General features: G+C 41.9%; 1 protein-coding gene across 4 annotated transcripts in view; it reads left to right on the top strand.

Annotated features, from left to right (window-relative positions):
• Positions 1-27,324, top strand: part of ACOT9 (acyl-CoA thioesterase 9) — a 28,293-nt gene extending 969 nt beyond the window's left edge. For 2 of the 4 annotated variants that reach the window (XM_060086933.1, XM_060086934.1), the window contains exons 2-15: positions 4,212-4,309; positions 6,086-6,131; positions 8,413-8,583; positions 8,839-8,876; positions 13,376-13,459; positions 13,836-13,939; positions 19,161-19,234; positions 24,387-24,454; positions 24,924-25,035; positions 25,199-25,289; positions 25,715-25,800; positions 26,213-26,300; positions 26,450-26,600; positions 27,023-27,324. In XM_060086933.1, coding sequence (XP_059942916.1) covers positions 4,212-4,309; positions 6,086-6,131; positions 8,413-8,583; positions 8,839-8,876; positions 13,376-13,459; positions 13,836-13,939; positions 19,161-19,234; positions 24,387-24,454; positions 24,924-25,035; positions 25,199-25,289; positions 25,715-25,800; positions 26,213-26,300; positions 26,450-26,600; positions 27,023-27,111 — 1,300 coding nt within the window. In that variant the 3' untranslated portion in view covers positions 27,112-27,324. Of the gene's footprint in view, positions 1-20; positions 43-4,211; positions 4,310-5,456; positions 5,484-6,085; positions 6,132-8,412; positions 8,584-8,838; positions 8,877-13,375; positions 13,460-13,835; positions 13,940-19,160; positions 19,235-24,386; positions 24,455-24,923; positions 25,036-25,198; positions 25,290-25,714; positions 25,801-26,212; positions 26,301-26,449; positions 26,601-27,022 lie in introns of those variants that run through there. The other 2 variants (XM_060086935.1, XM_060086932.1) reach the window with 2 other exon arrangements.
• The last annotated feature ends 558 nt before the right edge of the window (positions 27,325-27,882 follow it).

Genomic DNA, 27,882 nt, shown 5'->3' on the forward strand with positions numbered 1-27,882 from the left:
GGGCTCACCCCTGTTGCAGCTTCTGAATTCATCCCGCTATAGGTATGCCAGCCCCCCCTGGTGTGGCCCACAGTGGTTCCGAGTGACAGTGATCCCCAGCAGTTCTCTTGTGGGCCCTGGATCTCTCTCATTGTCCCTGTGGACCTTGCTCTCAGTTGAAAAAGGTTCTCTGCGTCTCTCTGTCTCTCTTATTCTCTTATTTACTTCGTTATACTGTTTGAAGATGGGTTGAAGGTCATTACAAGAAGAGCCACAGTTGGCTTTAGCTTGCATTGGACGTGATGTGACAGGCCTTCTACAAGCTCCAGGGTTTGGTTCATGTGTCTTCTCCCAGGAAACCTTCCTTGGTCTCTCCTCCCCCCCAGTTTGGAAGTCCTCTGTCTTTGCCCTGAACTCCTTATAAACCTGTGGCTCGTTTCCTTTGAGTCCTGTTGAATCTTAAGCAGGTACTCCATTAGTGTCTAGAGAGAGAAAGAGTACATAAATGAATACAGGCTGTCTGACATGATTAGGTTATTTGACTGGTGGGCAATCTTCGTACTTCTTTTTTCCCCCAACTCACAAAAGAGTCATCTGAATTTGTTTAGTCTCTAAATTGAGGCATTTCCCCAGAGTGGAGGGCATATGAGTGGCACTGCCTGTTTTTGTACTGAAAACTCTTCCCGGACACCCACCCTAAGCTTGGAACCCAGAACAGCTAAGACACTTACGTTCACACCTTCGTGCGACTTTTGTGACTCCCTTGGCTAGCCATGGAGAGGTTGGGCTCCTTGGCCTCCTTTTACTGGAAAGGTTGAAAATCATGGAGTCCTAGGGCCTGACTGTAGAGGCCTCTTGACAGTTTCTTCTAAAGGCCTAGGGATTTGCTGTAGGTAAAACTCTTGAGGGCTTCTCAGGGAATAAGCCATTAACCCTGAGGTACTGAGGTGTTAAGCAGTGATTGAACCATTCCCCTGCTCCCTCCACCTCAGTGTTGCATACATAAAGGGAAGTAGCCTGAGATTGTGAGAAGAGCAGTTTCCTTACATGTATGGTGTGTATGAGGTGGGGACGGATTAGAAGAGCTGGGCTCTATCCAGTATGCCAGTTGACTGGCAGGGGAAAAGTCATCTAATTCCTTTCGGCCTCAAGTTTTTTCAGGAGGTTGGTCTGAATCACAATGTTTTAAGTCTCGGGGCCCATGGGGGTGTCAAAAGGGAGTGGTCTGTGAACCATCTGAAATAGTATATACCATTTTGTGTATCAATAAAAATGTATTCCCCCCCAACAACTACTGGGCACGAGGGTCCACAGGTTTCATTTGATTATCAGTAGGGATTATATCAAATTGTAGTGAAAAGTTACAATCAGCCGAATGTTCACAAGAGAATAGAAATTTATATACCAGTAATATATATATATTTTAAATAAATTTATGTATTTATTTTTGGCTGCGCTGGGGCTTCGTTGCTGTGCGCGAGTTTTCTCTAGTTGCGGCGAGCAGGGGCTACTCTTCGTTGCGGTGCGTGGGCTTCTCATTGCGGTGGCTTCTCTTGTTGCGGAGCACTGGCTTTAGGCGTGCGGGCTTCAGTAGTTGTGGCTCGCGGGCCCAGTAGTTGTGGCTCACGGGCTTCAGTAGTTGTGGCATGCAGGCTCTAGAGCACAGGCTCAGTAGTAGTTGTGGCACACGGGCTTAGTTGCTCCGTGGCATTTGGGATCTTCCCGGACCAGGGCTCGAACCCGTGTCCCCTGCATTGGCAGGCGGATTCCCAACCACTGCGCCACCAGGGAAGCCCTAATCAATGATTTTTTTTTTTTTTTTTTTGCGGTACGTGGGCCTCTCACTGTCGCGGCCTCTCCCGTTGCGGAGCACAGGCTCCGGACGCGCAGGCTCAGCGGCCATGGCTCACGGGCCCAGCCGCTCCGCGGCATGTGGGATCTTCCCGGACCGGGGCACGAACCCGCGTCCCCTGCATCGGCAGGCGGACTCTCAACCACTGCGCCACCAGGGAAGCCCTAATCAATGATTTTTTAAAAAGCACTCACATTAGGCCTTTGCTGTGTTACAGGGATATGTTTTCAAATTTATTATGGCAGTACGCAACCAACAGGGCTGCAGGACCACAGTTTTCGAAATAATTTGGCCCAAGTGTTTCTCTGTATTCATCAACTCCCTCTTTACTATCTCCGTTTGAGTCTCCATTCAGAGATGGTCCATTATAGTGCCTGGCTTATTTCCAAATTTCTGGTCATTTTTGACTTTTAGGGGAGGCTTTGGAGAAGCATGCCTTTCTGGAATAGAGTTTTTTAAGTTTTTTTTTTTTGGCTGCGTTGGGTCTTCATTGCTGCACACAGGCTTTCTTTAGTTGCTGTGAGAGGGGGCTACTCTTTGTTGCGGTGGGGTCTTCCCGGACCAGGGCTCAAACCTGTGTGCCCTGCATTGGCAGGTGGATTCTTAACCACTGTGCCACCAGGGGAGTCCCCATGGTCAGGCTCTTAACCTCTGTATACTACACTGTTTTTCACTCAGGCAGGATGGGATGGTTTTCATCACTTTTCAGAAAATGCTGCTTCTTGAGGAACAAAACAGAAATGCTTGTATATATGTGTATTTACCCAAATATGTGAGATCAGTTTTACAGCTCCTATTAGTTTGTGATGAGTATTCACAGTATTTAGCCATTCAGAGTCAGATCTCATTTCTTATATTGGGATCATCTACTGCAACTATTATTATTGCTAATTAATGTATCGAGGGCATGATTTTTTTGCTCTTTCAGCTAATAGTAGCAATGGAAGATTTTAGCTTTTTCCAGTGTGCTTTTTAAAACCTGATATATTCAGTTGCACAACGATAGTTTCTGAGAAGGCAGAAGGAAGGACCACATGCTCTTGTTTCCTTCAGTGAGGGATTTGAACCTACAGAAAATACATAAAATGAAATAGTGAAAAAGAAAAAAGTTTAACTCATGTTCTGAGAAAATGCAAATTAGAAGGTCAAGAACAAGAAGACTGAAATATTAATTCACATATAAAAGTACATAAATGGAAAATTTATTGTGAAAAAATAAACCACAACTATGTAAGATAGAGGCTTGTTAGCTGTGTGATTGGAGAATAAACACAAAACCAAAACCCCAAACGCTTTAGGAAGCATTCCAGTCTAGTGAACCAGCAGGGATTGTATCAGGGCCAGTGTGATGAGTGGCTGGCTAAGGAGTTGAATTAGCCAGTGAGCATGTGCTGCTATTTTTGTGTTCTTTGCAGTTAGAGTAGTTGACTTGGTGAAAGGACCAGGATTTGTTCTAGTAGGACAAGTATCAAAACTACATGGAGATTTTACCAAATATTTTTACTCAGAGACTCTTCCTGTATGCTGTAATTCAGAAGAGAAATCTATAGTAAATTTGGGCTCTAAAGAAAATTTAAAATATGCTTTTTAAAAATAGGTTAGTCATCATTGGACCTGGCATTAGGTAGTAAGAATTTACTAGTCACTTGAGCTAGAATGAGTAAGAGTATCTGGGGTTCTCTACCTTTTCAATGCCTTGCCTTCTTCCACTGTGCTCTCAACAGATCAGTTTGTCAGTCCCTGATACTATACGTGTGTTATCCCTAATAGGATAGTGTGCGGTTAGGAGTCAACAGTTAAGCAATAGTGAGCCAGAATCAAGTTAAACAACTTATTTTGGGAGAACAGTTTTGGCACATTGGGGTAAATAGCTTTGACTTTATTCCATTGGGGAGTAGGAAATTTCTGCCTAGGTCCAATAAATACTCTCTTTGAGTAACCCTGGAAAGGGTTAATTCTGTTTTCAAAGTTGATTGACTTATAATTGGGTTTAGCTTATTTATTGAGGAAGTATGGTATGACAATAACAAAATAAATGTTCATAATTAGTTTACTCAGCTGTTTACCAACTTGATTCTGGCCTTCTGAACCTAATAAGAATAAATCCATTAAACCTGGTTGATATCTTTTATTTATTTTGTAGATCATTACCTAATTGGTCTCTGCTCTCAAGAAATGTTTACTATGATTGGAGAGATGATTTACGGAGTAGCCTCATATGCAAATATACATACACTTGAGAAACATGTAAAGACCCTATAAGACAGTATTTACTAAGGGTGTGGGATGGCTGAGTGCTCTGGAGGAGGCACAGGTCTTTGGGGTTGCCAGGGAAGAAGTCATGGAACCTTCTTGAAGCGTGTTTCATCTTGTTTTGTAGGCTTTGTACCCTGAGCAAAGGGCTGCTTGCTCCCAGCAGAGGACTGACTCAAGGATCTCAGAATCCCGAGAAACAGAGAGTCTTCCACATTCATGAAGGCAAGCATGGGTGTTTACCTTTTAGGCCTATGTGGGGGGACAACCCTGCTTTATTTACGAAGCATGTAGATAGACAGTTTAGGGCAAATGAGGCATACTAAAGGTAGATCTTTCATAAACTTCTCACTTAGAAAATGACCAGGATAGCTTGGGGTAGAAATCACATACAGTACTTGAGCTTTGGTTCCTGGGAGCCTTGGGGATTGAGCTCTTTTAGTTAAATGATTTCTGCTTCCTTTGTGTAGGTACTGAAGTGGAAGGCATGGAAAAAAGAGATCTAATGCATAAGCAAGAGACAGGTCCTTCAGTTGTACCAGCAAAACGCTCCTAGTCTATAGTTTTGTTAGAGGGACCCTGTTAATTGAAGTTAATTTCAGTAACTAATCCATATGCAAACTATGGATGTCTTTGTCAATGTAGGAATATTCATTATAATGAAAACTGGGACTTGTTTAAAGGGTCCAAATAAATATATATGTATATATATAATTTAAAATTCTGCTTTGTTTCTTGGCCCTCAACACTTGCCTTTCTTCTTACACTGAATATAAACTAGTAATAATCATTTTATGTCACTGAGCATCAGTAGTCTGTGTACTACTTGGGATACTTTCTGTCCATTCTTTTATTCAAGGAACTCAGGAGGAAAAAAAACCAGAAATAAGACTAATTTACTAATGGATATTTTTGGTGCAGTACTACTCTATGATTTCATTGTAATTAGAGTTTGCACCTAATTTATGGTATATAACAATTGTGGGTGTTTTTTTTTTTTTTTTCCTTTGGCCGTGGCTTGCAGGATCTAAGCTCCTTGACCAGGGATTGAACCCTGGCCCTGGCAGTGAAAGTGCCAAATCCTAACCACTGGACCACCAGGGAATTCCCTATAACAATTGATAGAAAAATCAACCACTTTTTCATGAAAATTAAGATGTATGTTCATCTAACCATATTTGGTTTTGATCAAATATTTCGTTGTTGAAGGACCAAGGATTGCTATAGTTAATTTTCTGTAACCAGAATATGTATTTTAAAATGATAGAAAAAAAACACATGAACTCAAAACATTATTTAAAATCCTATAGATTTATTTTTTACTATTGACTTACTACTGCTTATCTAATTTATTTCCCCTTTATCCATATAGCATGTTCACCAATACATGTGAATCATGGTGTGTGTGGTAATCAGTATCAATTTTTTTATAAGTGCTTAAATTTTTTTTCGCACTAATTCATTCTTGCACTTTTGGGCAATGGGCATTAACTAAACTTAAATTGCTTTTTTTTGCCTTTCCTTTTTTGCTTCATTTTTCTTGCCTCAACTTTTCTAACATTTAGGGTAGTATACATATATGAGAAGTCAATTAGAGTGAGACTCAAATTTTGATATTAGTCTTAGTCCCGCTGCCTATAAGAAGGTAGGCAGGGATTCTGTTCATAATATCTCCATCATAAAGGGACTCCTACCAACACTGATACAGCCCCAGCAGATGAATAATTGGAGTTATCCTTTTTTGCTTGTTTGTATAAATCCCAGTGATTGACACAAGGATATTCTTTTCTGCACTAAGGAGACAATAGTTGTTTCAAGTTTTTGGGAAGCAGAGGCCTGATCCCTTCCCTGAGCTGTTTGCTTTGTGGCGTTAAATGGAAATTCATGGATCTTTGAAGCTTTTGAGTGCATGAATCGCTTTTCATAGTTCTTGAGCTTGTTGCCATAATCCATTTCTCACTTTCTTTGTTTCATGGAATGACCTCTTTATTTTTGTTTCAGTTCGAGATAAGTTGCGGGAGATAGTAGGAGCATCCACAAACTGGAGGTATGTGCTCTGTGTTTATTCGTTCTTCTATCCCTAAGTGGTGTGCTAGGCTGTGTTTAGGCTCAGTTGATGGTCCCACTGTAGGAATGGGGGGAACCCTTTGTTCAGAAATGGGTTGAGAGGTTTTTTTACTTGGGGGAGAAGATCAACATTCCAACATACTCATCAGTTGATGCTTTGTTGTCATAAAATCATGTAATTTACACGTACTCTGCATTTTTCAAAGTGCATTCAGCAGTATTACCTCACTGATTCTCAGTGAAACTTGTGATGTGTTTATGACATATGTTCCTGTTCTTTTTTTGCACGTGATGAGATTGAAACTCAGACATTGAGTGACTGAGTATCAGGTTTGGGACTTGAACCCAAGTTTCCTGGTTTTTCTTTTTCATGCACCCTGATTACTGCTTATTGTCAGGTCACAATTAACCAGGCCTCCCATACAATCTTTCTCTTTTCTCTTAGTATTTCCCTGCTTAAAATAGGATAATATCCCTCTTGGTGCATAGAATTTTGAGGCTAAAATGAGATAAAAAGAAAAAGCATAATAACAATAATAATCTATTTGGTATAAAAATTATCTAATGACTTCTTCTTATCTCTTTATTTGAAAAATTTCAATTTTCTGAAAAGTAGAAGAAATGAATACCTTTGTTCCCACTATCTGGATTGGATACTTATGAATGTTTTTCCAGATTTGTCAATATACATATACTGGCTAAACTATAAAGGTATCGTGACACTTCAGCTCCAGTTATATTCCAACACATCTCTAATAAATAAATATATTTTCCTATGTAACAAAATCAGCAGTCGTGCATCTCCAACAAATAAGGTATTCTCTTACATAATGAAATTGACAGTGATTCCCTAATAGCATATTATTTACCCATATTCAGAATTCCTCAATTGTTCCCCACATATCTTTTATAGCTTTTTTTTAAAAAAAAATCAAGATCCGGTAAACAATTGCATTACTGCATTTCGTGGTTATGACTCTTTAGTCTCCCCTAATCTAGAATAATAGTTATCCCTCCCTCCTTTTTTTTTTCCCCATGAGCTTGATTTTAAAGAGACCAAGCCATGTGTCTTGTTAAATATTCCACATTCTGGATTTACCTGGTGCCATTTAACTTGTTTGTCAGTTCCCTCCCTATATTTTTGTAGGCTACACTTTTCTGGCAATAATACTTCATAACTAAAGCTTAGAAAGAGTGATATTGTCAACATTTTAGTTCCCTATCCCCTTGTCTCTCTCTTTTCTTCCACCTTAATCATCTCTTCTTTTTCTTCCCTTTCTGTCTCCTTTTCATATTCTGTTCCTCTTTACCTTTTGCTCTGCCTTCCAAACTTCTTTTGGATATACTCCATTTTCCCTCCTCTGTCTCTCCTTCCTGAAATTGAAGGCAGAGAGAGAGAGAGCTGGGGCACAGAGGATACGAGACTTGTCAAGGTGAGAAATGGGAATATGGAGTTCAGTGGCTATGTTGTTCTTTAGTGCAGATATATATATATATATATACGTACATATATTTACACTCTATTATGTCCATTTCTGTATTTTAAATTTCATTTCAAAGATTCTATTCTTTGAATACACTTTTTTTTTGCCATACGCGGGCCTCTCACTGTTGCGGCCTCTCCCGCTGCGGAGCACAGGCTCCGGACGCGCAGGCTCAGCGGCCAGGGCTCACGGGCCCAGCCGCTCCGCGGCATGTGGGAGCCTCCTGGACCGGGGCATGAACCCGCATCCCCTGCATTGGCAGGCGGGCTCTCAACCACTGCGCCACCAGGGAAGCCCTGAATACACTTTTTGATGAGGGTGAATATATAGTTCGTTTGGATATATCTATATCACTTATAAGTGTATTTTTCTTATCTACTAGCCTGAGAAATTTTAACAGAAATTTTTGATTTCACCAAGTGGCAGGTAGGAAGGGAAGGAAGGAAAAGGAGATGAGGTAGGTCCAGACCTGCTATTTCCTCTTTTGGTGGTGTCTGACTGACCTGTATGTCACTGGAGTTGGGGGATAGCACTGTCCTATTTTTTTTTTTTTTTTTTTTTGCGGTACGCGGGGCTCTCACCGCTGTGGCCCCTCCCGCTGCCGAGCACAGGCTCAGCGGTCATGACTCACGGGCCCAGCCGCTCCGCAGCATGTGGGATCCTCCCGGACCGGGGCACGAACCCGCGTCCCCTGCATCGGCAGGCGGACTCCCAACCACCGCGCCACCAGGGAAGCCCTGTCCTATGTTTTATGAAGCTTGTGTCCTTTCTTTTCAGAGACCATGTGAAAGCAATGGAGGAAAGAAAATTACTTCATAGTTTTTTGGCTACGTCACAGAAAGGACTGCCACCTAGGAGAATGAAAGACAGTTACATTGAAGTTCTCTTACCTTTGGGCAGTCAGCCTGAATTACGAGAGAAATACTTGACTGTTCAAAACACTGTAAGGTAACACGGCACTATTTCTGTTTGTGTCATTTGTTTTTATTTTATTCCTTTCTTTATTACAACTTTGAGATATAATTCACACATCATACTGTTCACTTATTTAAAGTGTGTGATTCTCTGGTTTTTCATATATTTAGAGAGTTGTGCTACCATCACCATAATCAATTTTGGTAGATATTTATCACCCCATAGTGTTATTTTTTAAAGGGTGATCATTATGATTTTCATTTCATCACAGTTTTCTTTATTTCACAGGTTTGGCAGGATTCTTGAGGATCTTGACAGCTTAGGAGGTACTGATATTTTAGTATTTTTAAACTGGTACTTACAGTAATACATTGAATCCTCTGGCTGGAAAGGGTCTTTTTTTTTAACATTTTTATTGGAGTATAATTGCTTTACAATGGTGTGTTAGTTTCTGCTTTATAACAAAGTGAATCAGTTATACATATACATATGTTCCCATATCTCTTCCCTCTTGTGTCTCCCTCCCTCCCACCCTCCCTATCCCACCCCTCTAGATAGTCACAAAGCACCGAGCTGATCTCCCTGTGCTATGCGGCTGCTTCTCCCCTAGCTATTTTACATTTGGTAGTGTATGTCCATGCCACTCTCTCACTTCGTCCCAGTTTACCTGGAAAGGGTCTTTTTATTCTTTAACTTGCACAGATGAAGATATTCTAAACGAGCAGAAAAAGAAGGGCATCTCCTACTTCTGAATTGTTATAATTATTTAATTAAATTTACCGAAAAGTTGCAGAATACAAAGAGTTGTTCTTCCCTGAATCGTGTGAGTATGTTGCTGACACGATGCACATCACCCCCAAATATTTTCACATGTATTTCCTACAAACAAGGACATTCTCCTTCATAACCACAATATAACCCTCAAAATCAATAAATTAACACTGATATTTAGACAGTCTAATCCTCAGACCCTATTCAACTTTGGCCAGAGGTCCTTTATAGCAGAAGGATTCAGTTCTGGATCCAGTTCTGAATCACATGTTGCATTTAGTTGTTGTGTCAGGGATAGTTCCTCAGTCCTTCACTGACTTTAATGACCTTGATACTTTTGAAGGTTATGGGCCAGTTCTTTTGTGGAATTTCTCTCAATTCGGGTATGTTTGATGCTTCCCCAAAGTTAGATTTGGGACTTGCATCTTTGGCAGGAGTGTCCACAGAAGGAATGCTGTGTTTTTATTGCATCTTAGCAGGTAGTGCGTAATTCTAATTTGTCCCATTACTGTGATGTTAACTTTGATTCCTTGATGAAGGTGGTGTCTGCCAGGCTTCTTTGCTGTAAAGTTACTCTTTTCCCCTTTGTAATTAATAAGTACCTTGAAGGGAGGTACTTTGAGACCTTGTAAATATCCCATTTTTCATTAGACTTTTATCAATTACTTTAAAATCAGTATGGACTCAGGGATTCCTATTTTACTGAATGGATTGTAATATATTTCTATCATCTGTTTTGATGCTCAACTTGTCCCAGGACTGCCCTTTATTCTTCACGCTGGCTTCTGGGGATTTTTTTTTGCCTGTGTCCCCATCATTCTTTGAGCACTTCCTCATTTTCTGGTGCATCATTTCTAGGCTCATTTGTACTTTCCCTGCCCTAGTCCTGGAATCAGCCAAATCTCTGAGGAGCCCTGATTCTTTTTAACGGAGAATGATATTTAGAAACCAAGATCTGGGTGCTGGGAGTTGTCATTGTTGCTGGGGTATCACTATTCCTCTGTGCTTTCAGTGGATGAGCTGGGGAATATATGCACGTACATGTACATTTACATCTATACCTGCCTGCCTGTATGTGTATTCCTTCCTTCCTTCCTCTCTCCCTCCCTCCCTTCCTTCCTCCCTCCCTGTCTCTCCCTCCTTACCTATCTACCTACCTGTCTGTCTGTCTGTCTATCTATCTGTCTATCTTTTGGAACCCTGGGTTCATACTGATAGTTCCAATTCTGATTCAACCACAGGTTCATTCTTAATTCCTCCCTTTTCATATTTGTAATTCCCTTCTCCAGCTGGCTCCATTATCTGTAGTACATTTACTTATTTGATCAGTTCCCCCGTATGTAGCCAATTTCATATCGCCGCCACCCCGAAACCCACATGGATGCTCCCCTCACCTCAGTGGGATTCTGCTCCATCCCAGGTCCCCCTCCTCATTGTGCTCGGGCTGCGGCATGCTGGGCCATCGCTCTCACTGCCTCCCTGCGTATCTTCCTGACCCCTCTTGGGCTTCAGCACCCGACTCTGGGCTGTCTGTATTTTAAATATGTCTTGCTTGCTCCTACGTAATGGCTTTTGGACTGAAATGTTGGGAAAGGGTTTAAAAAAAAAGGCTCTAATAATCTTTAAAATAGAGACACAATCCATTGTTAGGCTCACGGCTAGCTATATTTTTCTTCAGATTAAATAAACCTGCTTTAAAATTCTTATTGGCCTTTTAAAAAAGAATCACACACACACACAAACACACACACACACACTCACTTGACTTCGGTTTACTTAGGTGTCCCTATATATACAAACTCCCCTGCCACTACCCTGTTTTTCTTCATCACCTCCTGTTGATGGCCAGTCCCTTTCACCTGTTCACTTGATTCTATTCCTTCCGTTTCTTCAAGGAACTTGCCTTATCACGTACCCTGAAGATATCTCCCTTATATCTCAAGCCTTTTCTCAACCTCACTTTTCCCTTAACTTCTAAACATATTCAAGGCTCTTGCATCTTACAATGAAAAATAGGTAAAATCTCCTTCCCGTATAACACTCTCCAGTTTTCTTTCTCTGTCACTTTAGAGCTAACTTTGTGTTCTGGCTTCTGCTCCTCCATGCCGTTGTCCCCTTTACTGTGTGATCTCATGGGTGCTTCTCAGGGTTTACCTGACGCCTTTGAAGCTCCTCGTGATGTCGAACTCACCCTTGGGCTTTGGTGACATTTCCTCCTGCCTCTCAGGCTGCTACTTCCCAGTCTCCTTTGTAGATTCCTCTTTCTCTGTTGATCCTTTAAATGTCGCTTATCTTCAGGGTTTTGTCTGCTGCCCTTTTTGTTGTTGGTGTCTGCACTTTCTCTATAAATAATCTTCAATCCCAGTGCTTCAGTTGCTCTCAGCATGTGGAATACTTAAGAAGCTACATTTCCTGGCCTGCTTTGTGAGTTGCAGACCAGTTTGTCCTCCTCCCTACTGGCCATCTTCGTTTGGATGTGCCGTGGATGTCTCAAATTCAACGTGTTGAAAACAGTCCATTCTGCTGTTCCTGTGCTGTATTCTCTCTCTCAGTGAATGGTACACCATCTTCACTCGTGCAAGTTAGAAACCTGAGTTAATTCAAGTCTTGTCAAGCCTGCCTTCTTCTTAGCTCTTGGATCTTTTCTCTTGCCTTCACTTCCACTAATGCTGTGGAAGGTCAAACACTTAGGATATCTTTTCTGGGTACCACAAGTTTTTTGAATGGAGTTTCTTGCCTTTCGCCCCTCATCCCCCCAGTACATCCTTTAGCAGGTGCATGGATGAAAGGGTTTATTGTTACTCAACAAATATTTATTGAGCACAGACCCTGTCCTGAGGGTTGATGATAAAAAATTTGTTTTTAATTAATTTATTTATTCTTTTATTTTTGGCTGCGTTGGGTCTTCGTTGCTGCACACAGGCTTCCTCTAGTTGCGGGGAGTGGGAGCTACTCTTTGTTGAGGTGTGCGGGCTTCCCATTGGGGTGGCTTGTCTTTGTTGAGGAGCATGGGCTCTAGGCGTGTGGGCTTCAGTAGTTGTGGCACGCAGGCTCAGTAGTTGTGGCTCACAGGCTCTAGAGCGCAGGCTCAGTAGTTGTGGCGCATGGGCTTAGTTGCTCCGTGGCATGTGGGATCATCCCAGACCAGGGCTCGAACCCGTGTCCCCTGCTTTGGCAGGAGGATGCTTAACCACTATGCCACCAGGGAAGTCCCGATGATACAAATTTGAATGAATCATAGGGCAAGCAGGGAGACCACTATAAAGAAGTACAGTATAATTTTAAATGAGTTGATATTTGTAAGATACATAGAACCAGCTTTGCACCTTTAAATGCTTGTTAAAGTATGGAAAGTACACAGGTAACGACAGGGTGGTGTAGGAGCTGAGGGTGATACAGGGAAGGAGGGAGAACTCTGAGCCAAATAATAACTTCATGATTAGGAAAGAGTCAAGAGGAAAACAGGTAGCCGAGCCCTTGTGATTTGTTTCTCTTTTTTGAAGATGTCTGATGCTGTCAGACTCATGTGCTGGGGTCTTTTTCTGATTTAGGCACCGTGTCTCTGTTGAGTGGTAATAAGCCACTTGGCAGGCCTGAGCTTTGGGCTTCAGTTTCCTCACCAAATCTAAAATTGAACAGTCAGAGTAGAGGATTCCGAGATCTCTTCAATGTATAAAAAAGTCTTTGGTTCTAGGAAAAGACCACTAGTGGAATATGGAGGATTGGGTCTTCAAAACCAGATAAGACTTTTTATGGATTTCAGGGAGTAAATTGTGAATGTTAAAAAATAAATTTGCGGGCCTCCCTGGTGGCGCAGTGGTTAAGAGTCCGCCTGCCGATGCAGGGGATACGGGTTCGTGCCCCGGTCTGGGAGGATCCCATATGCCGCGGAGCGGCTGGGCCCGTGAGCCATGGCTGCTGGGCCTGCGCATCCGGAGCCTGTGCTCCGCAACGGGAGAGGCCACAACAGTGAGAGGCCCACATACCGCAAAAAGAAAAAAAAAAAAAAAAAATTTGCTTTTCCTTTATTTGGTTCTCTTCTATTTTCCTACAGTTCTTATTTGCTACATGCACAACAAGATTCCTTCGGCTAGGATGTCTCCTTTATCGATAGTTACAGCCCTGGTGGACAGGATTGGTAAGTGATATTATTTTCTAGACATACTTAGAATTTTTAGTAATCACAAAATATTATTGAGATTAGAGGAAATGTTTTCCTTTTATGGGGGAATTTTTATGTATATATGTGCATATGAAAATGTCTTGATTGCAATATACCAAGATATTTATTATAATTATCTTTGGGTAGAAGAGTTTTGCATGATTCCAGTTTTATTTTTTATATTCTTTGCATTATCTAATTTTTCAAAAATTATTTTTGAAAAATTATTTTTAGTTTTGAAGACAAAAAGGAAATATAGTGGAATTTGCCAAAATTTCAAATGAAATTGTCCTTTTACAGTATAGAACATTGGAGTATGGTTTGGGCTCAGGTTGATTTTTCTGTTTTGTAGATATGTGTAAGAAGAGCTTAAGCCCAGAACAGGACATCAAGTTCAGTGGCCATGTTAGTTGGGTTGGGAAGACGTCCATGGAAGTGAAGATGCATATGTTCCAGGTGTGTCTGCGCCCGAAGACTGCCCCCTTGTTCCAATACAACCAGCTAGTCTCAGTGAAAGAAAAGCTTATTCACCTGTCTATCCATAGACAGATATATAGTTCACCCATTTATAGAAAAACAATTCAAGTTCACGTCATACAGATGGTGTGTTATTAATCTCCTCCTCCTGGACAAAGACTGACACGTAATTTGGTGTTTATGCTTACTGTTTATTACTTTGAAATCATATGCAGCTCCATGTTAAGGTACTTGTTTCTAGTTTTGCCCCAGAGAATTTCCCTACAGTCTGAGTTCTGTTAAGCATGAATGGGATTGGTGACTGTTAGTTTCCTAGGGTAGCTGTAGCAAAGTACCACAAACCATGTGGCTTAAAACAACATAAATTAATTGTCTTAACAATTGGGAGGCTAGAAATCCAAAATCAAGGTCTCAGTAGGACCATGCTCTATCTAAAACTTGTAGGGGAGAAATCTTCTGTGCTTTCTTCCTAGCTTCTAGTGGTTTGCTGGCCCTTTGGCATTCCTTGGCTTGTAGTTGTAACACTTCAATCTCTTCCTTCTTCATCACATAGCATTTTTCTCTTGTGTGTTGGTGTCTCTTCTCTTCTTTTATTTATTTATTGGCTGCGTTGGGTCTTTGTTGCTGCATGTGGGCTTTCTCTAGTTGGGGCGAGTGGGGAGCTACTCTTTGTTGCAGTGCATGGGCTTCTCATTGTGGTGGCTTCTCTTGTTGCAGAGCATGGGCTCTAGGCGTGCGGGCTTCAGTAGTTGCAGCATGTGGGCTCAGTAGATGCGGCATGCGGGCCCCTAGAGTGCACGGGCTTCAGTAGTTGTGGACCGTGGGCTCAGTAGTTGCAGCACATGGGCTCAGTAGCTGTGGCTTGCGGGCTCTAGAGCACAGGCTCAGTAGTTGTGGTGCACAGGCTTAGTTGCTCTGCGGCATGTGGGATCTTCCCGAACCAGGAATCGAAACCATGTCCCCTGCATTGGCAGGCAGATTCTTAACCACTGCGCCACCAGGGGAGTCCTCTTCTCTTCTTATAAGGACATCAGTGATACTGGATTAAGAGCCCACCTACTCCAGTGTGACTTCATCTTACCTGATTACATCTGCAGCAACCCTATGTCCAAATAAAGTCACGTGCACAGGTACTGCGGGTTAGGACGTCAACATATCTTGTTGGGGGACACAGTTCAACCCATAACAGTCACTGAGATTACTACAGCAGTTAGGAACAGCCTCTCTAATGAGCAAAACTCAGAATAGCTATTATAAAGAAATGAAGAAATTTGTCAAGAAAAAGTACCTCAAAGAGGATAATAGTACAGAAATCAAATAATTCAGAGTATGTTCAAGATTTCATTGTGAAAACTTACTTAAGAGTGGCTTATTCAGTTATGTCAGGGTATTCAGTGGATCTGTCATTCAGATACATTTTTTTCTATTATGGAATTATGAAGCATTTCATGTTTTGGAAAAAGCCTGAAGGTTGCTCTGCAGTAATTAAAGTTATTTGTCAAAATAGGTAAGTAGTTTTTTATTTGATGCTGTATGTAAACAGTTGAATTTTTTAACTTCCATGTTGCTGTAACTGACAGTAATACTGCTTTTAAAGCAAATATTGTAAAGTTGTTGGGGATGCTGCTCTGATTTGTTTGCACCTTTTTTTTTTTTTTTTTTTTTTTGCGGTATGTGGGCCTCTCACTGTTGTGGCCTCTCCCGTTGTGGAGCGCAGGCTCAGCAGCCACGGCTCACAGGCCCAGCCACTCCGCGGCATGTGGGATCTTCCCAGACCGGGGCATGAACCCGTGTCCCCTGCATCGGCAGGTGGACTCTCAACCGCTGTGCTACCAGGGAAACCCTGTTCGCACCCTTTTTTAATCTTCATGGTTGATGCACAGTGGATTCCTGGCATAAGACCTGCTTTCTAAGGAATCTTGGACAAATAGGTTGAAAAAGAGATACAGGAATTATTGGGAAGAGAGAGCCAGTGAAAATCAGTGCCAGAGAAGTACAGACATTTGTTTTAAATTTGCATTTCTCATTGGCCATTTTGATTAATAACTCACGGCTTGAGTGATCCTTTATTCCAGAGAGGGAGCTTGGCAATAGGTACCCTGCCTCTGGTTTGGCTGAAATGTAAGTTCAAATCCCAGCTCTGCTGCTTATTAGCCATGTGACTGTGGGCAAATTTCTTGCCTTCTCTGAGATCCTGTTTTGTTATCACAGTAACCACTAATCAAATGTTGGCAATTATATTACTTTATCGTCATTACTATGGAGGTGGTCCCAGATCTCTTCTAGGCTTGACCGTCAGACCTGCCTTTTGGGGTTCCTGTTAGATCTCTCTTTCGAGTGTGCTCTCGCTACCTCAAGTCCAGTGTGTTCCAAACTGAGTGCATCAGCTTCCTTTCTGATCCTGACCCTCCTCCGGTTTCCCCTTTGCCACCCTCCCATTTCTCCCAGCTCCAAACCTTTGTGAAAGCTTTAATTTTTTTTCCCTTTCCTGTGCAGCCTTTTGCCAAGTCTTGCGAATTCATCACCCACAGCTACTCACCAGAGTCCTTTCTTCCCCTTCTCCTTGGCCTCTGTGTTTCATTCAAGCCCTCACTGCCTCTTGTGTGAGTACTTCAGCTATCTTTTAATTACTCTGCCTGCCTCTCATCTGTTCTCTCTCTGTTAATTTTACACATTTCTTCCAGATAGATCTTCCAAAGCCGATCTTCAATCACGTCTCTTCCCTTCTCAAAACCCTTCCGTGACCATTATCTGTGGATCAAAGTCTAAATTGCTTTGACTAGTTAGGATCTAAGGTGCTCCATAAACTAGCACCAACCTACCTTTGCAGCTGTATTCCCTCCAACTTACCGTTCACACACCTTCTTGGAGCGCACAGCTGGAGACCTTGAGCATCCTAAGAGCAGAGAGTTGTTCACCTTGCATCCCCGGTGCTCAGCACTAGTGGATGTTCATTGTAATACACTGGGACGTAAACAGTAGGTGAGCGGATGAGCCTCCTCGCGCACACTTCTCCCTTTGCCGGGATTCCTTGCGCTCAGGCTCTGCATATCCATATTCCACCTGTGCTTCTGGGTCACTTCATGCTCGAAACCTTCCCTGATCTTTTCAGCTCATAGTACCTGTTCCTTCCCCACGCCTCCTTCCCTCTGACCTTCTCTCCTGGTACCTGCTGTCCTCTGCCCTGCAGAGCTGTATGAACGTCTTTTTTCTTCCACTCGACTATGTGCGCCTCAACAACAGGACCCGGGTGTGAGTCACCTCGGCCACTTCCTGACGGCGTTCATTTAACGTTGACTTAGCAGTGATTTATGGAGTGCCCCATCTGTGCTTGGTGTACAGCAGTGAGCAAAGCAGAGAAAGTTCCATTCTCTTGGAGTTCACACTCTAGTAGTGCTCAGTAGTTAGCTGCCTCAGTTCATTCGTCGGCAGTTGGCAGCCATTGATCTGGTATCTGCTGTCTGCCAGTCTTTGTGTCAATTGCTGGGAAACAAATGAGAATAAAAATGGTCTTTGTTCTCAAGGAGTTCTTGGTGCAGTAGGGAGACAGACACATAAATAAATGATTATGATATAGTAAATTATTACGCACTATTTCTCAACAGGGACACTATTGGCATTGTATGTGGGAAAATTCTTTGTTCTGCAGCACCGTCCCCTGCCTTGTGCGCTGTTTAGCTCTTTGGTTACCCCTCGCTGCGCTAGTAATGTCCCCCAGCTCATGTGACAGCCATCACTAGCGCTGCACATTTCCAGATGCCCTCCGGGGGGTGACATCTTCCTTGCTTATGTTGAGAACCGCTGTCAGGAGAGGACTTTGTTTCCACTTAGGTGGCAAACAAAGGAGGCAGTGATTAACTCTGCCTGGGGAGTAGGGCTGGGGCCGGGGAGGGGAGGAGTGTCTTGAGGAATCTGGCCCTGAGGAAGGCATCTGGCAGAGGCCTGGAGGGGAGGTGGTCAGGTGACAAAATGGGACATTTCAGGACCTCCAAGTTGTTAGCTGTGGCTAGAGAAAGGAATGCAGGCATGCCAGGAGTGTTTGGTGAACACCTAGAGTGGAATCTGGGCTCTGTGGTGGAGGCTTTACAGAGAATGCCAGCAGGCGTAGACCAGATGCCGGGGTAAAGGAAGACCTCTTGCAAGGTTTGAACAGGACAGGGAAATAGTAAGATTGGTGAGACTCTTCTGAAAGTCGAGGGGGAAGGCTCATAATGGCCTGAACAGGTAGTGGTGATGAGGACTAGTGTGGATTTGTTGAGGATGGAACTGTACCCTCAGGTTACGATATGACTTGATGATATGACTCTCCTGGAAGTACAGACTTCTGTTCTTCTGTACTTCTGTACAGACTTCTGTACTGAAAAAAAATACCTTAAAATCTCAATGGCCTCTGCATCGTAAATATTTAGCTTAATCCACAGAATTCTCATTGATCTTACCCCTTCTTGGAAGCCCCTGTGCCAGGCTAAGGAAGCAAACACATCCTGGTAGTTGGCACACTCAAGTTCCCTGAAAATAGAAGTGTCTGGGAGAGCGATGGGAGGTCCGCCTGGTTGTGTGTGCCTTTGGGAGGACAGGTAGGCCTGGAGAAAGCCAGCGTTCTGCAAGATGCGGGACGCTTAAATGATGATGATGCACAAGGTCCCCCCCGTGACCCTTGCCCTTGGGTCCCAGTCACTCACAGCTCCAAGGCCCATAGTTTGTGCCCATCCCAGCACTTCTCACCCTGTGCACTGTTTGGGTTTTTGGGTGTCTCTCTCCTCCGCTAGACCACAGACTCTTTGCTCTTGCTGCCTTTTCCCCCCTAGAGCCCAGTTGTGTGCCTGGCATCTCAGCAGATGGTGGTTAGTGAAAGCACTCGTCCTCTTTTGCTAATTTCAGCCTCTCCCGAAGCCTGTGATATCAGTTAGGATTGTAGTAGGTTTTCCCAGTAAATGCATTTCTTTCTTTCTTTTTTTTTGGCAGTACGCGGGCCTCTCACTGTTGTGGCCTCTCCCATTGCGGAGCACAGGCTCCGGATGCGCAGGCTCAGCGGCCATGGCTCACGGGCCCAGCCGCTCTGCGGCATGTGGGATCTTCCTGGACCGGGGCACGAACCCGTGTCCCCTGCATCGGCAGACGGACTCTCAACCACTGCGCCACCAGGGAAGCCCAGTAAATGCATTTCTTACATCTGCATTTTCTTTCCTTTGTTCTCTAGTTACACGACAATGAATTTTCCCCTGTTTTGGATGCGACATTTGTAATGGTGGCTCGTGATTCTGAAAACAAAGGGTAATTGTGGTTTTTTCCTAATTCTTTATTTTGAAAAATATCAAAGATACGTAAAATTGAAGAGAAGACTTTAATAAATCTCTAGGATACCATCACCTAGACTTAAGAGTTTTAAAATTTTGCCATATTTCTTCTTCGGTTTTTTTTAAAGTATATTATTTTCTTTATAATATTTTAAAGCAAATCCCAGACATAATGACATTTCACCTCTAAATACATCAGTGTAGGGCACTGCTTTAAAAATGAGGCTATTTCCTTAAATAACTACATTACCATTAGCACACCTAACAAAAATAATAGTAAGTCTTTAATATAGTCCAATAGTTCATATTCACTTTTTCCCAAATATCTTTAACGGCTTATTCAAATCAGGATCCAAACCAGGTCCACATATTATATTTGATTTGTATATCTCTTAAGTCTGTTTTTTTTTGTTAACAGCTTTATTGAGATATAATTGACATACCATACAGTTCACCCATTGAAAGTATACAATTTAATGGCTTTTAGTATATTCATAGAATTGTGCCGTCTCTTCAGTCTGTTTTAATCTGGAATGGTTGTGTGTCCCCACTGTCCCCTTATCCTTTCATATCATTAACTGGTTGAAAGCCCAGATTGATTGTTCTTTACAGTGTCCCACTTTCTGGATTTGTCTCATTGCTTCCTTGTGGTATTTTGTTTTTTAACTTGTTTCACTTTCCCTAGTATTTTCTGTAAATTGAAGTTAGGTCTAAACCTTGATTAGATTTGAGTTCAGCGTATTTGGTGAGAGCATTTCGTAGGTGATGATGTCTCTGTATCTCATATTGTATCATGTCAGAAGGTATAGATTGTCCCACTCATAGTAATGCTGAGATTAGTGTGTGGGTTCAAGTAGGGGCACACTGTAATTTTTGCCTTGTGTAGTTCAGTTTATCCTCTTATGATCAGCAATAATCTACAGGTGTAGTACAGTACAAGGTGTATCCATTGTATCCAATCTTATGAACGGCTAGTTTCCCATCAGTCTTCCTCCAGTGCTTTTAATGTCTTTTGCTGATCATTGCTTTTATCATTTTCATTAGGGGATGTAAAATGATTCTCAAATTCTGTCATTTCTTTCTATATTTATTAGCTGGAGATCTGTAAAGAAGAGTTTTCCCTTATCAACTAGGGCAATTTGATTTGTAAAGGAAAGTTAGGATCAATGTTTCATTCTTGCTTTTATTTACACATTTACTAGCTAGTGATGACATAGTTTTTCTACTATTTTGCTTTTTAAAAAAGTATCAGGGCCTCCCTGGTGGCGCAGTGGTTAAGAGTCCGCCTGCCGATGCAGGGGATACGGGTTCGTGCCCCGGTCTGGGAGGATCCCATATGCCGCGGAGCGGCTGGGCCCGTGAGCCATGGCCGCTGGGCCTGCGCATCCGGAGCCTGTGCTCCGCAACGGGAGAGGCCACAACAGTGAGAGGCCCACATACCGCAAAAAGAAAAAAAAAAAAAAAAGTATCATTGTGCATTCATGGATTTTAATATAGTAAATGTGTTTTAATAAATTGCAGCCATTGTTCTTCCTGTTTCTCAGAGTGAACATCTTTGGTCAGTGGGAACTCCTTTAAGTTGGTTGCTGTGATAAGCTATTTTGACATTTCCTAGTTAGTCTTTGATAACTTCCTGCTCTCTGGTACAATGAGATGTCTTGGACTCATCCTGTATATTTCCTGCCCCAGGGCTGGAATCAGCCATTTTCCCAAGGAGTCCTCAGGTTCCTTTTAGTGGAAAACTGGTATTTAGACACCAAAATCTGGGTACTAGAACTATGCGTTGTTAATAGTTTGTCATGTTTCTAGGCCTTTTCAGTAGACAGGGCTTGGATATATGTTGAAAAGCAAACAAAAAACCTCATAAATTTATAGTCATTTCCAAGTCCAGTTTAACTGTACAGACTTTAACACTTTATCTTTTTTCTCTTACATTGGATTCTTGGTTCCCTAATGCCAGTTACACCCAAGGCATTCAGACTGGGAAAAACTATTTAATTATGTGTGTGGGAGTGGGGTGGGGGGGGAACGTTACAGGATTGCTGTTTGTACAGGATGGAGTCTAGAGGCCTATGGGAAGTCTAATTTGTTTTAGAAACTTGAGTTAGGAGTCTGCAATGAGAAATCCCTTCTGCTGCATGGAAAGCTGACTTGGAAACCCGACTTAAGATTAAAAAAACCCCTTGGTGACTCTGATCCGAGCAAAGAATCCACCCATCTTCTCTAGCTCCTCTCAGCAGCTCCAGCTGACCTGCGGCTCCTAGGGGCTGCCCTGGGGCTCCTTTTCCAGCACTGAGGGCGTTACGTAAAGCTTCTCTCCCAGCTGATGCATTCTAATTTTCCAAACTGCCATTTCTGTACTTTTGTTTCCGTTTTTCTTTCATCCAACCTTTGGATTCTACCACAGTGAAGTACTATCCCTTTCTCAGTGTTTTATTTTGGAAAATTTCACATCTACAGAAATGTAGAAAGAATAATGCAATGAGCACCCATATGCCCTTCACCGAAATTCTCGAATTAATATTTTACCACATTTGCCTTACTCTTGTCCTTTCTCAATAAATACAAACATATATACTTTTACCCCTGGAATTGTTTCAAAGTAAGTTTGAGATGACTTTACCCTAATTCAGCAGGCATCTCCTAAGAATAAGGCCATTCTCCTACATAACCTCAGTGCCTTTATTATATCCAAGAAATTTAACGGTGATACAATTATATTATCTAATATATGATTCATATTCAAACTTTGCCAGTTGTCCCTAAAATATTCTTTATAACCTTTTCCCCTGAGTCACGGTCTGATTAAGGACCATATATTATAGGTGGTAATCATGTTTCTTTAAATAATTCCCCTTAAAATAATCCCCCTGCCACTTTCTGTCTTTTAAGACGTTGACTTCTTACCATTTTTTATTGAAGTATAGTTGATTTGCAATGTTGTGTTAGTTTCAGGTGTACAGCAAAGTGATTCAGTTATATATCTATATCTGTATCTATATCTATACCTATATTCTTTTTCAGATTCTTTTCCCATATAGGTTATTACAAAATATTGAGTATATTTCCTTGTGTTATACAGTAGGTCCTCATTAGTTATTTATTTTATATATAGCAGCATGTATATTTTAATCCCAAACTCCCAATTTATCCCCCTCCCCCAGTTTCCCCTGTGGTAACCAGAAGTTTGTATTCTATGTCTGTGACTCTATTTCTGTTTTGTAAATAAGTTCATTTGTATCATTTTTTTTAGAGTCCACATATAAGCGATATCATATGATATTTGTCTTTCTCTGTCTGGCTTACTTTACTTAGTATGATAATCTCTAGTTGCATCTATGTTGCTGCAAATGGCATTATTTCATTCTTCTTTATGGCTGAATAATATTCCATTTTGTATATATACCACATCTTTGTTATCCATTCATCTGTCAATGGACTCTTAGGTTGCTTCCATGTCTTGGTTATTGTAAATAGTGCTGCAGTGAACATTGGGGTGCATATATCTTTTCAAATTATGGTTTTCTCCAGATATATGCCGAGTAGTGGGATTGCTGGATAATATGGTAGCTCTATTTTTAGTTTTTTAAGGAACTCCCATACTGTTTTCCATAGTGGCTGTACCAATTTACATTCCCACCAACAGTGTAGGAGGGTTCCCTTTTCTCCACATCCTCTCCAGCATTTATTATTATTATTATTTTAAAATATTTATTTATTATTTACTTATCTTGGCTGCACCAGGTCTTAGTTGTGGCATGCGTGATCTTTAGTTGTGGCATGCGGACTTCTTAGTTGCAGCATGCATGCGGGCTCTAGTTCCCTGACCAGGATCGAACCTGGGTCCCCTGCATTGGGAGCTTGGAGTCTTACCCACGGGACCACCAGGGAAGTCCCTCCAGCATTTATTATTTGTAGACTTTTTGATGATGGCCACTCTGACTGGTGTGAGGTGATATCTCATTGTAGTTTTGATTTGCATTTCTCTAATAATTAGTGATGTGGAGCATCTTTTCATGTGCCTTTTGGCCATCTGTATGTCTTCTTTGGAGAAATGTCTATTTAAATCTTCTGCCCATTTTTTATCGGGTTGTTTGTTTTTTTGATATTGAGCTGTATGAGCTGTTTGTATATTTTGGAGATTAATGCCTTGTCAGTTGCATCGTTTGCAAATATTTTCTCCCATTCTGAGGGTTATCTTTTCATTTTGTTTATGGTTTCCCTTGCTGTGCAAAAGCTTTTAAGTTTCATTAGGTCCCATTTGTTTATTTTTGTGTTTATTTCCATTACTCTAGGAGACAGATCCAAAAAGATATTGCTGCAATTTATGTCAAAGAGTATCCTGCCTATGTTTTCCTCTAGGAGTTTTATAGTATTGGTTTTACATTTAGGTCTTTAATCCACTTTGAGTTTATTTTTGTGTATGGTGTTAGAGAATGTTCTAATTTCATTTTTTTACATGTAGCTGTCCAGTTTTCCCAGCACCACTTATTGAAGAGACTATCTTTTCTCCATGTATATTCTTTGCCTCCTTTGTGATAGATTAATTGACCATAAGTGCATGGGTTTATTTTTGGGCCTTCTATCCTGTTCCATTGATCTATATTTCTGTTTTTGTGCCAGTACCATACTGTTTTGATGACTAGTTTTGTAGTATAGTCTGAAGTCAAGGAGCCTGATTCCTCCAGCTCTGTTTTTCTTTCTCAAGATTGCTTTGGCTATTTGGGATCTTTTGTGTTTCCATACAAGTTTAAGAATTTTTTGTTCTAGTTTTGTGGAAAATGCCATTGGTAGTTTGATAGGGATTGAATTGAATCTGAAGATTGCCTTGGGAAGGCATTGACATTTTTGAAGAGTCCAAGAGTCCAGGTTGTCTTACAGAATGTTCTACAACCTATATTTGACTGTTTCCTCATAATTAGAACCAGGTGAAACATTTTGGCAAGTGGCCGTATCCTTTTACACTGTGAACTTTCTAGTGTGTAGATAAGTCTGTAACCAGAAGACTCCCCTAACTGTTCAGAGTTCTTATGTGAAGCAGTCAGTAAGTGTTACCCAAAATGAACACCTTCAGTTTTTATTAGGTAATGGCATGTCTTAAAATTTTTCTTTTCTTTTCTTCTCTTTAGGCCGGCATTTGTAAATCCACTCACCCTTGAAAGCCCAGAGGAAGAAGAGCTCTTTAGACAAGGAGAATGTATATTAATTTGTTCATAATAAGATACAATTTAAAAAGCACATTAACTGTACTGCAGAGGAGATTATTTAAGAGTATGTATGGACTCCTCATACCAGTAAAGTGTCCACAGAGTCCATACTTTGAACGGTTTTTATTGATGATACAATATTAAGTGAAGTAATTTGTTTTCTTGCATTTAATGAAATGGGAAATGTATCTTAATGAGATAACTGCTGGTTGGGGCTGTAGGTCAAGGTGATTATAAGTGGTCTCACACTGAGCAGACATGATTTCCATCTGAAAGCAAAAAATCACTGAAAGTGTTATGTAGCCTCAGCAGCCTTCTCTGGGATAGATGTGAAATTTCCAGTGGGCTTTTCAAAATCTGGAAATACTGCGTTCATAGGATCCGAGGCAGCCCCAGTTGGCAACCCAGTGCTGTAGTGTGGCCCTCCTGATCATAGCTCCTTATTGTCTCCTGTTCCAGTGAACAAGGGGACAAGGGTCGCCTTCAGCTCCATGTCATTACTGAAAATGGCTCCCACTGCTGAGGAGAGGACAACCATACATGAGATGTTTCTTAACACGCTGGATCCAAAGTAAGTTCGGACGGTGAGATTCCTGGTTGGGAAAGCATGTAAACCTTGGCCTTCTCCAGAGCTACACTTGCTTGAACATTATTGGGCATTGTTTGCAAATATTTTACTTTTCAGCAGCAAAACCATGGCATTGACAGGGTTTACTCAATCTCCATTTGTACAGGACTATAAGTTTTCGAAGTCGAGTTTTGCCTCCTAATGGAGTGTGGATGGAGAATTCAAAACTGAAGAGCTTGGATATTTGCCACCCTCAGGTATTGGAATTTAGTGAAAAATCTTCTAAACAGGATAACTTGGACTCATGACACTCACCTAAGAGTTGACACACCTTCAAACTGACCTCTGTTCTATGGCATTGTGAATTCCTTTGTTCTACAGATTCAGATCGTCACAGGGCTTGTATTTATTTATTTATTTATTTTTTTTTTTTTTGCGGTATGCGGGCCTCTCACTGCTGTGGCCTCCCCCGTTGCGGAGCACAGGCTCCGGACGCGCAGGCTCCGGACGCGCAGGCTCAGCGGCCATGGCTCACGGGCCCAGCCGCTCCGCGGCACATGGGATCCTCCCAGACCGGGGCACGAACCCGTATCCCCTGCATCGGCAGGCGGACTCTCAACCACTTGCGCCACCAGGGAGGCCCAGGGCTTGTATTTATTAATATTTATTTTATGTCCTGTAGGAGCGGAACATTTTCAATCGAATCTTTGGTGGTTTCCTTATGAGGAGAGCATATGAACTTGGATGGGCTACTGCTTGTAACTTCGGGTGAGTTGGATTTAAGGTAGTCTTAACTCCTGAGAAGCCGTTTATACTGCCTCACTCAGTGAAACATTTTGGACCTGTCTGGATGTGTTTGGGAACATATTGTGTTTTTAAATAAATGCCACACTGGTACCAGGTGGGTTTGATCTTTATTTTAGAAGGCTCTCGCTCTGATGTTGTCACTTAGTACATTAAATGCCTGCTGAGCAAAAGGGGTGATGATACGCAGAAGGGAAAAGATGATTTAGGTACTGATCTGGTCACAGTGTCATCTCTTACCATCTGGTATGGTTATTCCCTCCTTCTCTAGGTTTATTCTTTGATCATTTAAAGTTTGCTTCAGCTGATTGTCAGGAAAAAACTAGAGATCATCTGAATTTTGCAGTTAACCCCAAGTACTGTGTTTTCCCAATAGTGGTTCCCGACCATTTATAGTCGCCGTGGATGATATCATGTTTCAGAAACCTGTTGAGGTTGGATCATTGCTGTTTCTTTCTTCGCAGGTAGGTGTGTGATGAGAGATGAAATACAATTTTTATTATTTGGGCCTAGAAGAGAGGTGTTTATATTCTAAAGCCACTGTTTCTCTTATGACTGCTTTCTTCCCCCTTCCTAATGCAATTAACTAACTATGGTGTCCATAATCGCTTAGGTTTGCTTTACTCAGGGAAATTACATTCAAGTCAGAGTACACAGTGAGGTGGCCTCTCTACAGGATAAAGAGCATATGACCACCAATGTCTTTCATTTCACGTTCATGTCGGAAAAAGAAGTGCCCTTGGTTTTCCCCAGAACCTATGGAGGTAAGTGGCAAATGACTGCTTGTCCCTAACGAGGGGAACTTTTAAAGACATTTCTCTCCTTTTAATTGTTGTAGGAAGTACTCTGATGCCCATCAGCCCTAGAGCATATCTTTAGGGGATTGTACTTTTGAGATTCTGCAGCCCTGAAGGCCAGGATGCCTCATGGCATTCAGGTGGCCATTGCTGCTCTGCCTGCCTGGCTGTTGTCTGAAGGGCCAGTGTCGGCTGCAGGCAGCCACTGGTGGTCAGGACCGGTTCAGCCAAAGGGCTGGAGTCGAGGCACTCCCTGGCCCAGCAGCACACGCCTGGTGCCAGTTTTGAATTTTCATTGCTGTCCCAGTGTTCCCAAGTAGTTTTGTGTTTGTATAGTGATTTTCTTAGGTGCTGCACGTGTCTCCAGAGCTCTCTCTCTTATATTCCAGAGTCCATGTTGTATTTAGATGGGCAGCGGCATTTCAGCTCCATGAGTGCACCGGTGACCTTGAAAAAGGACTGCCTCATCGAGCCCTAGGAAGACTGTGTTTGTTAAAGGCCAGTGCCCCACAGTGACATGGTTCCTGATGAAGGCCTGAGCGAGTGTATTGCTCTTAGTGTTTATTCTCATCCTCCATAGAGAAGAAGGATGTATTCAGCTTTTAGGTTGATCAGAAAAGTAGAATGAGAGAATGGCTGGGTGGGGCAGAGGGGGAAAGAATTATTGAATAATAAATACTTTCAAGACAAATTGTCAACCTACCACGTTTCCTCCTGTCTAGTCAGGAAATGAGGGCTGAATGCCTTTTTATGTGACTGGACACATTCTTTTCTTACACATATTGCAACCATCAATCTACATGGTTTCGTGCCAGGGCATTTGGAGGGCATTCTTTAAACCTGACCTTTACTGCAATTCCCCTGTATTATTTAAATCCCATCAACCCTATGTGATTCCTTTGTATTTTTGCCTCCTTCTATTTCCCAGCTTTTGTTGTTAGCAGAGGTTAGATGAAAAGTTGTAGTAAAGGGATTCAACAAAAGGCACAGCATTTGTAAGGATTTGTGGGAAGCTTTAGATCTGAAACCGTACCAAGGAAACACAAAAGACCCCGAATAGCCAAAGCAATCTTGAGAAAGAAAAATGAAGCTGGAGGAATCAGGCTCCCCGACTTCAAACTATACTAAAAAGCTACAGTGATCAAGATGGTATGGTACTGGCACAAAAACACAAATGTAGATCAATGGAACAGGATAGAAAGCCCAGAGATAAACCCACGCACATATGGTCACCTAATTTATGACAAAG

This window comes from Mesoplodon densirostris, chromosome X (assembly GCF_025265405.1).
Source record: "Mesoplodon densirostris isolate mMesDen1 chromosome X, mMesDen1 primary haplotype, whole genome shotgun sequence".
Lineage (NCBI taxonomy): Eukaryota > Metazoa > Chordata > Mammalia > Artiodactyla > Ziphiidae > Mesoplodon > Mesoplodon densirostris.